This window comes from Balaenoptera ricei, chromosome 3 (genome assembly GCF_028023285.1).
Source record: "Balaenoptera ricei isolate mBalRic1 chromosome 3, mBalRic1.hap2, whole genome shotgun sequence".
Lineage (NCBI taxonomy): Eukaryota > Metazoa > Chordata > Mammalia > Artiodactyla > Balaenopteridae > Balaenoptera > Balaenoptera ricei.
The window spans coordinates 34,465,921-34,483,005 of NC_082641.1; the positions used below are offsets into that span (position 1 = coordinate 34,465,921).

General features: G+C 36.0%; 1 protein-coding gene and 1 non-coding gene across 2 annotated transcripts in view; one reads left to right on the forward strand and one right to left on the reverse strand.

The window, feature by feature from the left end:
* Positions 1-17,085, reverse strand: part of PRKAA1 (protein kinase AMP-activated catalytic subunit alpha 1) — a 47,084-nt gene that overhangs the window by 10,882 nt on the left and 19,117 nt on the right. The window contains exons 2-5 of the mRNA XM_059916302.1: positions 9,184-9,325; positions 7,401-7,494; positions 3,390-3,534; positions 1,980-2,067 (exon numbers count right to left, since the gene is read on the reverse strand). Coding sequence (XP_059772285.1) covers positions 1,980-2,067; positions 3,390-3,534; positions 7,401-7,494; positions 9,184-9,325 — 469 coding nt within the window. The remainder of the gene's footprint in view (positions 1-1,979; positions 2,068-3,389; positions 3,535-7,400; positions 7,495-9,183; positions 9,326-17,085) is intronic.
* TRNAG-UCC (transfer RNA glycine (anticodon UCC)) lies at positions 6,663-6,735 on the forward strand. Its single transcript has one exon. It is a non-coding gene; the product is annotated as a tRNA-Gly (tRNA).

Genomic DNA, 17,085 nt, shown 5'->3' on the forward strand with positions numbered 1-17,085 from the left:
TTGATTGTGGCTCTCTTCATGGGATCCACCTGCAGCATATGTTTCAAAAGGCTAATCACAGAAGGGTTTAAATACTGAGGGGTATAAAAGATCCCATCACATATCTTCTTAAAAAGAGTTGGCACATGATCATCATCGAATGGAAGTGTTCCACATAATAAAGCATAGAGAATAACCCCACTGCTCCATATATCTACCTCTGGACCAGCATACAATCTGTAACAGGAAATACCAATTGGATTAAACACTCATTAGTAACTTAAAGAGTAAATCAATTTATCATTTTAAATATAGATACTTCATAAAGAATTATTAGTCAGAATATGGTTTCTGTAAGTCACTGCTGTGTACTACACGTACAGATTCTATACTAATTCTATCAGTATTATCTTTGAAAACAAAAATTAAGAATTTTTTTAAGTTACAGACTATAGCTAAAATTCTCTCCATGCTACCTCACAAGGTTCCTCATGATATCCAATCAATAGGGCCAAACTTTGAACAAACATATCATTACTGAATTTAAAATCATTGTTTTTTGGTTACAGAGGAGAGGTTAAGCGATCTTTCATCAAGTGAGAATGTTCTTTAGTGATGGACTCTAAACCCACTCTCCGCAATAACCCAAGACCTCATACCAAGGTAAAAGGGGCCTGAGGCTGTAGAATGAAGCCCAGCTAACTAATTCACAGAAGATTTTAAACTCTTATTTGCAATACACTGTAACCTACTGACTTTACCAGCTACTGACTAATTAGATAACCCATTCAAAGTCTGGCTTCAGGGAAAGGATTTCTTTAAATTGGTCAAATAAATTACTGAACTGATCAATAAATACTATTTTGAAAGTAAAAGTTTCCATACATCTAGACCTCACAGAAAGACCTTATCCAAACTGGGAAAATTAGACTTCAGTAATGGCCCATTACATATATGCACAATTACGTTTCTTTTTGTTTATTTAATTAACACTGCCCCCAGTATCCAGGTCCTAAATTGTTTTCTTCCCAAAATAATTAGACAACCCACATGAAATAATAAATATTAAGTTAATATAAAAAGGTAATGATGAACCTTGATAAATCTAAAATTAGATATTTCTGCCTTACTCATAACCATGCCTTAACACAAATATAATTTCTCTGAGCAGTCTAGGCAAGCAAGCTTATGCAAATAGAAAGAAAATACTACTCTATTTCTGCATTCTAAATTAATCAGGATGTAAGACATTCAAACAAAGAAACATGGTTTGAATGAAAAGTTATTAAAAGTTAATTATAAAAACTAGTAAACAAACTTTAGCTTCTTTGTGTTCCATTTCAGTAGTATAGTGAAGAACAGTTACTCTTCAAAAAATTAAATTTTCCTGTTATCTAAACTATTCGAAAAGCTGCCCTATACTAAGATCCTCATGTTCTCAATGCTGGTGGTTAGTAAATTGAGAGATTAGAATTCTTAAAATATTTCAGTCGCCAGAAGATTTAAAGGATGAAAATTAAATAAAATCTGAGGACTTTATCAATACTTCAGTCCAATTCCCCAAGGTACTTTATCATAAAAGCTAAAGCTAATTTGAAAAATTAAAGCTACACATTACACTTTTAATTCTTCATCTAAGCAAATAGTACACTATTTCTTACTACTAGATATTTCTGTATTATTCAAGTTTTTAATGTCTCACCTTTAAAACTTGCTAGGTTTAAACCTTCAGTTTCTTCCACCAGGGGAAAAAATGAAAGTACTCTCATCTAACTAATATAATTTTGACTTGCAAACCAACATCCTCCTCGATAAATGGAGTCCTTAATCCTTATTCACTTATAATGTTTTATTCTTAAAATAGAATACTTTCTGGATAAGAAAAGAATAAGCTTTAAATTCCTTTCACTAGAATTGAATATTACGCTATAGACTAACAAAGTCTAGGAAAAAAAGACAATTACAAATATATTGGGCGGGGAGGAGGTGGCAAACACTACCTTCCTGAAATTACTTCTGGTGCAGCATAGTTGGGTGAGCCACAACTTGTTCTTAAAAATTCACCATCTGACATCATGTTTGAAAGACCTGAAAATGCACAAAATCCACTGCTCAAGATTTCCCAAGAACAAAAATAAAAACAAAACTCCATTAAACAATAAAATTGAGTTTGCATTAAAGTGATAAATCATCATTTTGTTCTTTGCTTCAACAGAAGCCTACAGTCTTTATTGTTCCCAAATATTTTGCCTTTATGCCATAAAATCTGTAATCTGTTTCAACATATAAAGTTAGTGCATTGTTGGAGTTTAATGAGTACATATTAAGCTATTGGTTATTTTGCTTAACAGAATAAACTGGGCATGTTTAAGTTTTATTAATATAGAAATTACTAGAAAAAATGTAGAACAGAATTAAAATTCAAAGTTTCTATTAACCTCCATTCTGATTCTTTAAAAAAAATAATAATAATTTTTAATATCAAAGTTCCTTCATAGTTCTACTACAAAAAGAAAACTCGGGAATTCCCTGGTGGTCCAGTGGTTAGGACTCGGTGCTTTCACTGCTGTGGCCCGGGTTCAATCCCTGGTGGGGGAACTAAGATCCCGCAAGCTGCGCAGTGCGGCCAAAAAAAGAAAAAAGAAAAAAAGAAAACTCTGCCTCCTCAAAAATACAATGTATAAAAAATAATGACAACTAAAGAATAAGAAAGTCAAATAATTTAGTCAGTTACAAAAAAACCCAGTAGCTCAGAGCTGTTGGGCACGATTTAGTGAATCTCTATAGATTAAAATATATAAACATATACAAAACTGAAGAAAATCTAAGTATCTCCTCTGATTTGAAATGAAACTAAAAAAAGAGACTTGTAGATATTCATTTTTATCTTAGGTTTAATAATGTCAATGGCAATTTATATAAGAAATAAAGGAAAAATAAATTCATTAAATTTCCCTCAAGCTGAAACTATGCTTTTCTATTTAAGATATTTTACTTTCTTTTTTTAAAAATAATTTTGTTCATATGGTTTGCCTTCTGGCTTTCAAAGTTTGAACAACTCCAGCCCAGTCTCTTTCCTCTTGCTCTATACTTGATCAGAAGAACACACTGGAAATAGTGTGTTCTATTGATAACACTATTTAGCAAATAGTTAAATAATGGTCTCTTTTCAAGTGATGTCGCTAATGCTGCCAATTTAAATTGTTTGCCTATGTCATAAAAGTCAATTTTAAAGACATAAAGCTAAAAGAATTCCTTATTTTTACTCCTTTTTGTAGCTCATAGACAAATGGTGAGGATATGCTACTTTGGGATACTCAGTCTATTATATAAAAGCAAAAGTTATCTGAAGAATCCTACTGACGTTTGTTAAACATAATGAATATATGAAACTATAAAAATCTCCTTACCAAAATCCGCAATCTTTGCATTCATGTGTGCATCAAGCAGGACATTTTCAGGTTTCAAATCTCTGTGGACCACCATATGCCTGTGACAATAATCCACACCAGAAAGGATTTGTTGGAACAGACGCCGACTTTCTTTTTCATCCAGCTAAGAAAAGTAGAGAGGCAACTTAAACGTGTGTCTTTCAAAAGAAATTATTCTACCTATAATTCTCCAACCTATAAAACTGTGAAAATGGAAGAAACCTTCCAAATGAACCTCACTCATGAGATACTTTTGAAACGGGGAGGAGATATAGGCAGCACAAAACAGAAATGCTAGGAGGATCTTAGAACCCAAATCAGTAACTCAGCTTCCTAATATTATCGCTCTCTTGACTACACTCTAATAACTTGCTTTCACTTAATCTCATGCACTATTTCAAATAATTTCAATTTCTACCTGAAAGTAGGCATGTTTTCTCCTGTAAATTACAAATATTTAATCCTTGATTCCTTTAACAAATATTTATTGAATACCTTCAATGTGCCATGCACTGTTTTAGACACTCAAGATATAGCAATGATTTTAAAAAAGGCCCTAATCTAGTTAAAGAAAATAGACAATAAACATATAAATATCAATATAAGGAGTAAGAGTGTTTTGAAGAAAAACAAAGCAGGATAAGGGCACAAAGAGTTATGCTGGGGTGGGGAATACTGTTGTGGACTATATGAGAAAGCAACATTTAAGCAGTGTTAATGAATTAGCAAGCAACCATGTTATCATATCTCCTGAAATAAAAGATGTTTTAATTTTAACAAAAGAAAAACCTGAATTCATTTGTTTTATAAAATATAACAGCATTTATCTTTACTCTGCTTACTGAAAAAATTACACCTTATGCTGTAATTACATTTTAAAAAATATTCTTTAAAAACTTCTCTGTCCATTTATCCATATTTTCTTATTTTATGATGTTTTTTCCATAAATGAAAACCATTACTTGGGTATGCCTGCTCCCAAGAAGTCATATTTAATAAATAACGTATTAATTCTCTACGCAAAGGACTCTAATATGCAGTTCTCTAACACAGGTCACAAATTAGCATTCTAAAACCAGGTTCCTACACCTTAAATGGTATGGATAATCTGGAATATGAACCAGTAATTTCTTTTGAAAGCAAAACTAAAACTCTCGAAGTATTCAGAGATACCCTTCCTCTAGAGAAAGTAATAATGCGTTAGCAATCTAATACCTTTATTTCTAGAATATAGGTTCATTTTTTAATATGACTTCATATCAAATACACTAAATGAAAAAAAGAATGTGTTCTAAATGTGAAAGAGAAGAAAATTTAATTGGTTAAGCAAAATACAAGAGATAAAATAACTGGATAGGCTACAAAAATGAAAATTATACTCTATTAATAATAAATAGAGTACAAAGGATCAAGGAGGGGAAGTCTACAAAGAAAGATTAGAAAAGTCAAAGCATATTTCCATTTAAGCATGGCAGATGGAACCTTTTGTCTCCACTCCTTGAAACATCACTAAGGTGACAGCATATAAAGACAAAAGAGCAAGAGAAGAGACAGCAGTAATCAAGAGGAGTCACTAAGCTAGAGAGTAGATGAACAGTGATAAAGACTTGGCCAACCACAGAAAGCTGAAATCTAATAAGCCTTTAGGGGTGGAAATCAATGATAAACTCATCTGCACACAGACTCCTGGAAGGGCTTAGATATTGGAAGTGTTGGGAATTTCTGAAGGTAGAAGGGAGAAATGGACTGAAAACAGAACAACTGATGGAAGAAAGAAGTTTTAAGCTCACCCTTACTGGGGAATAAGACCCACGACTTACTCTTTAATAAGGCTGAACCAGCTGTTCTCAAGGACACCAGAGTAGGAATGAGGCACCAGAAGGAAAACATGGGGATAAAATGAAAGTCAACATACTAACCAGTGAGGCTTGTGGGCCTTTCCCCATTTAGCTCGCAGAGCACTGGCAGCTAAGCTAACACGCTCAAGGAAACTGGAAGGTTTCTTCTGGAGCAACTTTCTGATCCAAGGAAAAATATTTGTAATTGTTAACATTTGGTGTTTCCTAGTAAAACAAACAGGTCCGTACCTATTCAACCTATGGGAAGCCCCACCAATTAATAAGTTCCATCCTCATGAGCCTGGCTTTTAGAATCTCACTCTCAAATATGAGTGGACAACCCAGAATCACCAGGTATCTGAGCAAGGGTCATGCACAAAAGACAAAGACCAATAAAATGAATAGAAAAAAAACAGGGAGCAGGGAGCACAGAAGGTACAGAAGCAATCCAGGGAAGAGAAGAAGAAAATATTTTTAAACTAATTGTCATCCTCAGACAGATACATTTATTATCTCTGTGGAACAACAAAAAAAAAAATAGTCTATTTAAAGAAAGACAACTTCAGAAAACAAGAAAGAAATAAAAAATGACAGCTGGAATTTTAATATGCAACAGATAAAATTGAGGAAAATTCCCATAATGTAAAGCAAAATGATCAAGACATGAAAAACAAAAGATAAGAAAGCAAGATACCAATTCAATTTGTGTCTGTTTCCATTTTTCTAGGCAGAATATTTGTGCGGGATTGCGGGGGCCGGGGAGTGGGGAGTGAAAAGACAAGTGGAATACCTGAAATCGAAATGAACCATGTTAAGAAATGGTAAAATCAAAATTAATTTGGTTAATGATTTTGATTTTGATGAAAGTAAAGAGATATGCTACATAGAACAAATGAGTGAATGATATAAAGAATGTTAGATTGGGAGGGAAAAAAATTGGCTTCTCAGTGCTTGATGTGGCTCTTCCAGAAATAGGTTTTTGCATACCACATACCCTGGGTGTAAGAAAAAGTATGGGCGGGGGGCAATGTTCAGTTTTTGTATCTGTAACTTAAGACACTGTTCAAAATGTCTTCTAAAGTTCCTTCCAACTCTAAATTCTTTAAGTCTAATTCCTCTAATTCCTACCTCCTTCACGGAGCCTGTTCTTACTATTCCAGGTACATCAGATTTCTGAAACCAAAAAATGAATGCAATTTAAATGTGACTAGGGTTGACTAGCAAGGCCTAGATCTTTAAGTATTTAATAATATATTTTTTAAGGATTACATACATAATTTAAGATATATATTAAAAGGATTTGTATGCCCCAGAAGCAAAGTCTGAAGATCGTTAGTTCTGGAGTCTCAATCCAACTCTGTCATTAATAAATTACGTGACCTTGAGCATATATATAAACTGTGAGTCTCGGACTTCCCTGGTGGTCCAGTGGTTAAGACTCTGCACTTCCAATGCAGGGGGCACGGGTTCGATCCCTGGTCAGGGAACTAAGATCCCACATGCTGCAGAGTTTGACCAAAATATAAAAAGTAAATAAATAAAAATAAATAAACTGTGAGGGACTTCCCCGGTGGAGCAGTGGTTAAGAATCTGCCTGCCAATGCAGGGGACACGGGTTCGAGCCCTGGTCCAGGAAGATCCCACATGCCACGGAGCAACTAAGCCTGTGCACCACAACTACTGAGCCTGCGCTCTAGAGCCCACGAGCCACAACTACTGAGCCCGCGTGTCACAACTACAGAAGCCCATGCACCTAGAACCCATGCTCCGCAACAAAAGGAGCCACCGCAATGAGAAGCCCATGCACCACAACGAAGGGTAGCCCCCGTTCGCCGCAACTAGAGAAAGCCCACGCGCAGCAATGAAGACCCAATGCAGCCAAAAATAAATAAATAAATAAATAAAATAAATTTTTTAAAAAATAAATAAATAAACTGTGAGTCTTGGTTTCCATATCTGTGTAAGTAGGCTAAGGAGATAATCTTTAAGATCTTTCTTAGCTCTAAATAGTCCATGATTCTAGGCAAATACATGACTAAGGGAGCTGGTTATTAAATAGACCTCTTAACAGAATTGCTTTCTGATATTTTGATGCTAGTAAGGGATCAGGAGAATTACAAAACATATACAGGATTAAAACAGAACTGCTTACCCTTCCATTTTTACAGATATAATCAAATAGCTCTCCTCCTGAGACATATTCCATCACCATGAAAATATCAGATGGTGTACTGATGACCTGGTACCTGGTGAGAGAAAACATTATCTACCGGTATTAAAACATGTATATTCATTCATTCAATAAATGTTTACTAAGCACCTATAATACACCAGGCACTGTACTAGACGCTGGGAAAACTGTAGGGAACAAAACAAATTATCTGCTCTCATGGAGTTTATTTTCCAGAAGCCAGGAAAGACACTAAATAAAAAACAGTATCTCAGGTGGTGGAACATGCTATGAAGAGAATCAAAGCAAAACTAAGGGAAATCTTTCATACAGGGTATTCAAGGAAGGCCTCTCTGATAAAGTAACATTTAAGCAGAGCGTAATGGAAATCAGGGAACAAACTATGCCAATATCTAGGAAGAAGGTGACCCAGGCAGAGGGAACAGCAAGTGCAAAGGCCCCCAGGGGGAAACCTGCCTGGCGCATTTGAGCAATGGTAAGAAGGCTAGAGCAGAGTGAGCTAGGAGCGAGAAACAGGATGTGGGGTCAAAGAGGTAACTGGACAGCAGAGGATACAGAACCTTAAAAGCCATGATGAGGCTTTGGCTTTTACTCTATGGGAGAAAGAAAGCTATTGAAGGTTTTAAGCAAAGCAGTCACATGATCTGGCCAAGTAAAAGGGTAACTTTAATTGATGGCAGCAATGTGAAGAACTGACTGGGCAGTAGGGTGGAAGCAGGTGGCTACTGCAGTAGTCCATGAGAAAGATGAAGGGGGCCCACGCTGGGTTGATGATAATGAAGGAACTAGAATGAGATCTTAAATATATTTTTGAAGGAAGAGATGGAATGGAGGTTGGGAAGTGAGAGAAATAGGAAAGTTAAGGATAGTTCCTAAGTTTCTGCCCTGAGGAACTGATATTAACTGAGATGGTGAAAAGACCAGGAAGACCAGGCACGGGAGGGTAATAAAGGGTTCAGTTTGGGCCATGTCGAGTTTCACATGCCTCATGGTCACCCAAATGGAGATGTAAAATAGGCAGTGTGCATATTCAGGGAACAGGTTTCAAAGCAGGAGATGTATATTAAGGGTTGTCAGCATAAGGATGGTATTTAAAACCATGGCACCTCAACAAATGAGAAGAGGTGAGAGTGAAACATATTCTGAGTCACCAGTTCAATACAAAAGCCTAAATGGTTTTAATTTATAGCCTGCATAATAAAGCTGAGTAGTAAATAAGTTAACTGTAGATCCTACAGTTGTCAGCTGTAAAACAACAGTAATATTACTGCCTTTTGAAATTTGGATTCCTGAAATTCTGTTATTTGGATTTGGATTTGGATTCCTGAAAATCTATTATTTGTTATTTGTTTTATCAGATATAAGCAGTGTGGGGGAGTGGAGACCCTACTGCATTGTCTCTAGTGAGGCTAGCTGATATCATCTGGAAATTTGGAGGGCAGGAGTTTTTACTAGCAAATCATTGTTGGTTCTACAGCCGTAGGGGCACTGAAACTTATCTATCAGAAGGGCATCAGTCCCGAGAATGAGAAAGATAACATCTGATCATCACAAGGGCAAAATGTGAACTTAGGCTTAAGTGACCGTGAATGGGGTTAGATAAATACATGAACAGGAAGAAATTTTAAAACCCTCAGGAACAGACCAAAGCAATGTCACTCATCTTTCTCACTTGTCAGATTAAGAAGGTTAACAAAAATGATGCAAAAATGATATGACTATATTTAATATAATCAGATCTTACAGTTTAATTATATGAGGATGCCTGAAAAGCTTGAGGTTCTGAATTTCTCTGCGGATTTTTCCTACTACATCAAGGCTTCGAATCTTCTGTCGATTGAGTATCTTCACAGCAACTTTATGCCCAGTCAATTCATGTTTGCCAACTGTAGGAGAAATAATTTTAATAAATTAGTGCCAGGTTTGATTAATAACATATTTAGAACTATTTGAAGAGTAATAATCTTAGCATTCTCCAAAAGTACTTGAGCAGTTCCAATTTCCTTTTTAAATTTTTACTGGTGTATAGCTGCTTTACAATGTTGTGATAGTTTCTGCTGTACATTAAAGTGAATCAGCTATAGGTATACATATCCCGTTTTTTGCATTTCCTTCCCATTTAGGTCACCACAAAACACTGAGTACTATTCCCTATGCTATACAGTAGGTTCTCATCAGTTATCTATTTTATACATAGTAGTGAATATATGCCAAGTTCCTTTCAATTCTGCCTGATTTACCCCTGAACGTTTAGATGTTTAAAGCTGGAAGGCTAAGGGAGAGAGAAAGAAAGAAACTTCTTTTTGCTCTCTACCTTTTTGTACTTTTATATTCTCTTAATTTACTTTTCATTTTTTAAACTATCATACATACAAATTGAACTTTTTTCTTTTGGTGTGCAGTTCTATAGATTTTAAGACATGTAGAAGTTGGTGTAATCACCATTATAATCAGATACAGAACAGCTGAATCATACCAAAAACCACCCTCATGTTAGACACACTTTCTCTATAATCTCTTGAACCTTTACAATTTTGGTTCATGAGCATGTAGTTTCTGTTTTTAAAAATAAGAAAAACATTTTAAGTGATTACCCTTCAATTTTGAATGCTATACCCAGATAATCAATGGTTATAATACAATTTAGACATTTTTTAACAGAGACAAAGTCTCCAAAAATTTAGCTTCTATTCACGCTTTCTTAAGGACCTAGTGGAGAATTAATATTCCATCAAAATCAGGAAAGAAACCAAGATGGTAAGAGGGCAGACGGCAGAAGCAAGAAGAACTACAATTCTGCAGCCCGTGGAAGGAAAACCACATTCACAGAAAGATAGACAAAATGAAAAGGCAGAGGGCTTGGTACAAGACGAAAAAACAAGATAAAACCCCCCAGAAAAACAATAAAGTGGAGATAGACAACTTTCCAGAAAAAGAATTCAGAATAATGATAGTGAAGATGATCCAGGACCTCGGAAAAAAAACGGAGGCAAAGATCGAGAAGATGCAAGAAATGTTTAACAAAGATCTAGAAGAATTAAAGAACAAACACCTAGAAGAATTAAAGAACAAACAAACAGAGATGACCAATACAATAACTGAAATGAAAAATACACTAGAAGGAATCAATAGCAGAATAACTGAGGCAGAAGAACAGATAAGTGACCTGGAAGACAGAATGGTGGAATTCACTGCCGAGGAACAGAATACAGAAAAAAGAATGAAAAGAAAAGAAGACAGCCTAAGAGACCTCTGGGACAACATTAAACACAACAACATTTGCATTATAGGGGTCCCAGAAGGAGAAGAAACAGAGAAAGGACCCGAGAAAATATTTGAAGAAATTATAGTCGAAAACTTCCCTAACATAGAAAAGGAAATAGCCACCCAAGTCCAGGAAGCGCAGAGAGTCCCAGGTAGCATAAACTGAAGGAGAAACACGCCGAGACAAACAGTAATCAAATTGACAAAAATTAAAGACAAAGAAAAATTACTGAAAGCAAAAAGGGAAAAACGACAAATAACATACAAGGGAAACTCTAAAAGCCAGAAGCGAGTGGCATGATATATTTAAACCGATGAAAGGGAAGAACCTACAACCAATATTACTCTACCCCGCAAGGATCTCATTCAGATTTGACGGAGAAATCAAAAGCTTTACAGACAAGCAAAAGCTAAGAGAATTTAGCACCATGAAACCAGCTCTACAACAAACACTAAAGGAACTTCTCTAAGTGGGAAACACAAGAGAAGAAAAGGACCTACAAAAACAAACCCATAACAATTAAGAAAATGGTAATGGGAACATACATATTGATAATTACCTTAAACGTGAATGGAATAAATGCTCCAACCAAAAGACACAGGCTCACTGAATGGATACAAAAATAAGACCCACGGCTTCCCTGGTGGTGCAGTGGTTAAGAATCCACCTGCCAACGCAGGGGACACGGGTTCGAGCCTTGGTCCAGGAAGATCCCACATGCCACAGAGCAACTAAGCCCGTGCGCCACAACTGCTGAGCCTGCGCTCTAGAGCCCGAGTGTCATGACTACTGAAGCCCGTGGGCCTAGAGCCCGTGCTCTGCAACAAGAGAAGCCACTGCAATGAGAAGACCATGCACAGCAACGAACAGTAGCCCCCGCTCACCACAACTAGAGAAAGCCCGCATGCAGCAACGAAGACCCAATGCAGCAAAAAATATATAAATAAAATAAATAAATTTAAAAAACAAAAAAAAACAAGACCCATATATATGCCGTCTACAAAAGACCCACTTCAAACCTAGGGACATGTAGAGACTGAAAGTGAGGGGATGGAAAAACATATTCCATGCAAATGAAAATGAAAAGAAAGCTGGAGTAGCAATACTCATATGATATAAAATGGACTTTAAAACAAAGAATGTTACAAGAGACAAGGAATGACACTACATAATGATCAAGGGATCAATCCAAGAAGAAGATATAACAATTATACATATATATGCACCCAACATAGGAACGCCTCAATACATAAGGCAACTGCTAACAGCTATAAAACAGGAAATTAACAGTAACACAGTAATAGTAGGGGATTTTAACACCTCACTTACACCAATGGACAGATCATCCAGACAGAAAATTAATAAGGAAACACAAGCTTTAAATGACACAATAGACCAGATAGATTTAATTGATATTTATAGGACATTCCATCCAAAAATAGCAGATTACACTTTCTTCTCAAGTGCACACAGAACATTCTCCAGGATAGATCACATCTTGGGTCAGAAATCAAGCCTTGGTAAATTTAAGAAAACTGAAATCATATCAAGCATCTTTTCCGACCACAACACTATGAGATTAGAAATCAATTACAGGGAAAAAAAATGTAAAAAACACAAACACATGGAGGCTAAACAATACGTTACTAAATAACCAAGAGATCACTGAAGAAATCAAAGAGGAAATAAGAAAATACCTAGAGACAAATTGCAATGAAAACACGATGATCCAAAACTTATGGGATGCAGCAAAAGCAGTTCTAAGAGGGAAGTTTATAGCAATACAAGCCTACCACAAGAAACAAGAAAAATCTCAAATAAACCATCTAACCTTACACCTAAAGGAACTAGAGAAAGAAGAACAAACAAAACCCAAAGTTAGTAGAAGGAAAGAAATCATAAAGATCAGAGCAGAAATAAGTGAAACAGAAACAAAGAAAACAATAGCAAAGATCAATAAAACTAAAAGCTGGTTCTTTGAGAAGATAAACAAAATTGATAAACCATTAGCCAGGCTCATCAAGAAAAAGAGGGAGAGGACTCAGATCAATAAAATTAGAAATGAAAAAGGAGAAGTTACAACGGACACTGCAGAAATACAAAGCATCATAAGAGACTACTACAAACAACTCTGTGCCAATAAAATAGACAACCTGGATGAAATAGACAAATTCTTAGAAAGGTATAACATTCCAAGACTGAACCAGGAAGAAATAGAAAATATGAACAGACCAATCACAAGTAATGAAATTGAAACTGTGGTTAAAAATCTTCCAACAAACAAAAGTCCAGGACCAGATGGCTTCACAGGTGAATTCTATCAAACATTTAGAGAAGAGCTAACACCCATCCTTCTCAAACTCTTCCAAAAAATTGCAGAGGAAGGAAAACTCCCAAAGTCCTTCTATGAGGCCACCATCACCATGATACCAGAAGCAGACAAAGATACTACAAAAAGAGAAAATTACAGACCAATATCACTGATGAACATAGATGCAAAAATCCTCAACAAAATACTAGCAAACAGAATCCAACAGTACATTAAAAGGATCATACACCATGATCAAGTGGGATTTATCCCATGGATGCAAGGATTCTTCAAGATACGCAAATCAATCAATGTGATACACCATATTAACAAACTGAAGAAGAAAAACCATATGATCATCTCAATAGATGCAGAAAAAGATTTTGACAAAATTCAACACCATTTAGGATAAAAACTCTCCAGAAAGTGGGCATAGAGGGAACCTACCTCAACATAATAAAGGCCATATACGACAAACCCATAGCAAACATCATTCTCAATGGTGAAAAACTGAAAGCATTTCCTCTAAGATCAGGAACAAGACAAGGATGTCCACTCTCACCGCTATTATTCAACATAGTTTTGGAAGTCCTAGCCATGGCAATCAGAGAAGAAAAAGAAATAAAAGGAATACAAATTGGAAAAGAAGTAAAACTGTCACTGTTTGCAGATGACATGATACTATACATAGAGAATGCTAAAGACTCTACCAGAAAACCACTAGAGCTAATCAATGAATTTGGTAAAGTAGCAGGATACAAAATTAATGCAGAGAAATCTCTTGCATTCCTATACACTAACAACGAAAGATCAGAAAGAGAAATTAAGGAAACACTCCCATTTACCATTGCAACAAAAAGAATAAAATACCTAGGAATCAACCTACCTTAGGAGACAAAAGACCTGTATGCAGAAAATTATAAGACACTGATGAAAGAAATCAAAGACAACACAAACAGATGGAGAGATATACCATGTTTTTGGACTGGAAGAATCAATATTGTGAAAATGACTATACTACCCAAAGCAATCTACAGATTCAATGCAATCCTATCAAATTACCAGTGGCATTTTTCACAGAACTAGAACAAGAAATCTTAAAATTGGTATGGAGACACAAAAGACCCTGAATAGCCAAAGAAATCTTGAGAAAGAAAAATGGAGCTGGAACAAGCAGACTCCCTGACTTCAGACTATACTACAAAGCTACAGTAATCAAGACAATATGGTACTGGGACAAAAACAGAAATATAGATCAATGGAACAGTGCAGAAAGCCCAGAGATAAACCCATGCACCTATGGTCAACTAATCTATGACAAAGGAGAAAAGGATATACAATGGAGAAAAGACAGTCTCTTGAATAAGTGGTGCTGGGAAAACTGGACAGCTACATGTAAAAGAATGAAATTAGAATACTCCCTAACACCATACACAAAAATAAACTGAAAATGGATTAGAGACCTAAATGTAAGACCGGACACTATAAAACTCTTGGAGGACAACATAGGAAAAACAATCTTTGACATAAGTCACAGCAAGATCTTTTTTGATCCACCTCCTAGATTAATGGAAATAAAAACAAATATAAACAAATGGGACCTAATGAAACTTAAAAGCTTTTGCAAAGTAAAGGAAACTACAAACGATGAAGAGACAACCCTCAGAATGGGAGAAAATATTTGCAAATGGGGCTTCCCTGGTGGCGCAGTGGTTGAGAATCTGCCTGCCAATGCAGGGGACACAGGTTCGAGCCCTGGTCTGGGAAGATCCCACATGCCGCGGAGCAACTAAGCCCATGCGCCACAACTACTGAGCCTGCGCTCTAGAGCCTGCGAGCCACAAATACCAAAGCCCGCGTGCCACAACTACTGAGCCCATGTGCCTAGAGCCTATGCTCCACAACAAGGAAAGCCACTGCAATAAGAAGCCCGCACATTGCAGTGAAGAGTAGCCCCCACTCAACGCAGTTCGAGAAAGCTCGTGCGCAGCAACAAAGACCCAACACAGCCATAAATAAATAAATAAATAGGCAGAAGACCTAAATAGACATTTCTCCAAAGAAGACATACAGATGGCCAAGAAGCACATGAAAAGCTGCTCAACATCACTAATTATTAGAGAAATGCAAATCAAAACTACAGTGAGGTATCACCTCACACCACTTAGAATGGGCATCATCAGAAAATCTACAAACAACAAATGCTGGAGAGGGTGTGGAGAAAAGGGAACCCTCTTGCACTGTTGGTGGGAATGTAAATTGATACAGCCACTATGGAGAACAGTAGGGATGTTCCTTAAAAAACTAAAAATAGAATTACCATATGACCCAGCAATCCCACTACTGGGCATATACCCAGAGAAAACCAAAATTCAAAAAGACAGATGCACCCCAATATTCATTGCAGCACTATTTACAACAGCCAGGTCATGGAAGCAACCTAAATGCCCATCGACAGACGAATGGATAAAGAAGATGTGGCACATATATACAATGGAATACTACTCAGCCATAAAAAGGAATGAAATTGGGTCATTTGTAGAGACGTGGATGGATCTAGAGACAGTCTTACACAGTGAAGTAAGTCAGAAAGAGAAAAACAAACATCGTATATTAACGCATATATGTGGAACTTAGAAAAATGGTACAGATGAACCGGTTTGCAGGGCAGAAATTGAGACACAGATGTTGAGAACAAATGTATGAACACCAAGGGGGGAAAGTGGTGGGGAGGGGGTGGTGTGATGAATTGGGAGATTGGGATTGACATAGATACACTAATATGTATAAAATAGATAACTAATAAGAACCTGCTGTATAAAAAATAAAATAAAATTCAAAAATTCAAAAAAAAATTAAAAATAAAAAAATTTTTCTTTAAATAATAAATAAATAAAAAGAAACCAAGATGGTATTCAGTAAGAAGGGATCCAATGTAGGAGAAAAAGAAGAGAATCCCCAATAAGGTAATGAAGCAAAGTCCTAGGTAACAGCTGTGTAGAAGGCTGGAAGGCAACAAATCCAGACAGAAATGTTGCAGAGGAGTTAGGACGGTTATTTCTAGGGAGAAAAAAGAATAGACAAATAAATTATCTTACAGGTTTGAAAGTACGAAATGTTACATTGAGAAAGATCTTACAAAAGCATTTGAAGATGTGGAGAATTTAGCCTTAGGTTAGAAGAAAACTAAGCAAATGAAAAAATGAGGTAAATTAATAACTCCAGGAAAAATGAAAAGTTCTATAAGTAAATATAGTCATAGTATTGGCTTAGCAGATAGTTTTTACACAGTCACAATTATGAAAACACCAAATATGGATTTTTTTTAAAGTATGACATAATTATATTAGGAGAATGAGGGTGTAGAGGAAAAGGTACAAAAGAACTAAAATCTTTGACATGGAGGTTATTATGCTTAGTGAAGTAAGCCAGACACACAGCCTCCTCAGCAAGTGGTGTTGGGAAAGCCAGACAGCCTCATGTAAATCAATGAAGTTCAAACACTCCCTCACACCATACACAAAAGTAAACTCTAAATGGCTTAAAGACTTAAATATAAGACATAATACCATAAAACTCCCTAGCAAAGAACATAGGCAAAATATTCTTTGACATAAATCATAGCAATATTTTCTTAGATCAGCCCAAAGCAAAAGAAATAAAAGCAAAAATAAACAAGTGGGACCTAATCAAACTTATACACTTTTGCACAGCAAAGGAAACCATAAACAAAACAAAAAGACAACCTATGCACTGGGAGAAAATATCTGCAAATGATGAGACCAATAAGGGCTTAATTTCCAAAATACACAAACAGCTCTCTCAATATCAAAAATATAAACAAGCCAATCAAACAATGGCAGAAGACCTAAATAGAAATTTCTCCAAAGAAGACACAGATGGCCAATAGGCACATGAAAAGATGTTCAACATCTCTAATTGTTAGAGTAATGCAAATCAAAACTGCAATGAGGTATCACCTCACACCAGTCAGAATGGCCATCATCAAAACATCTACAAATAATAAATTCAGGAGAGGGTGTGGAGAAAAGGGAACCCTCCTACACTGTTGG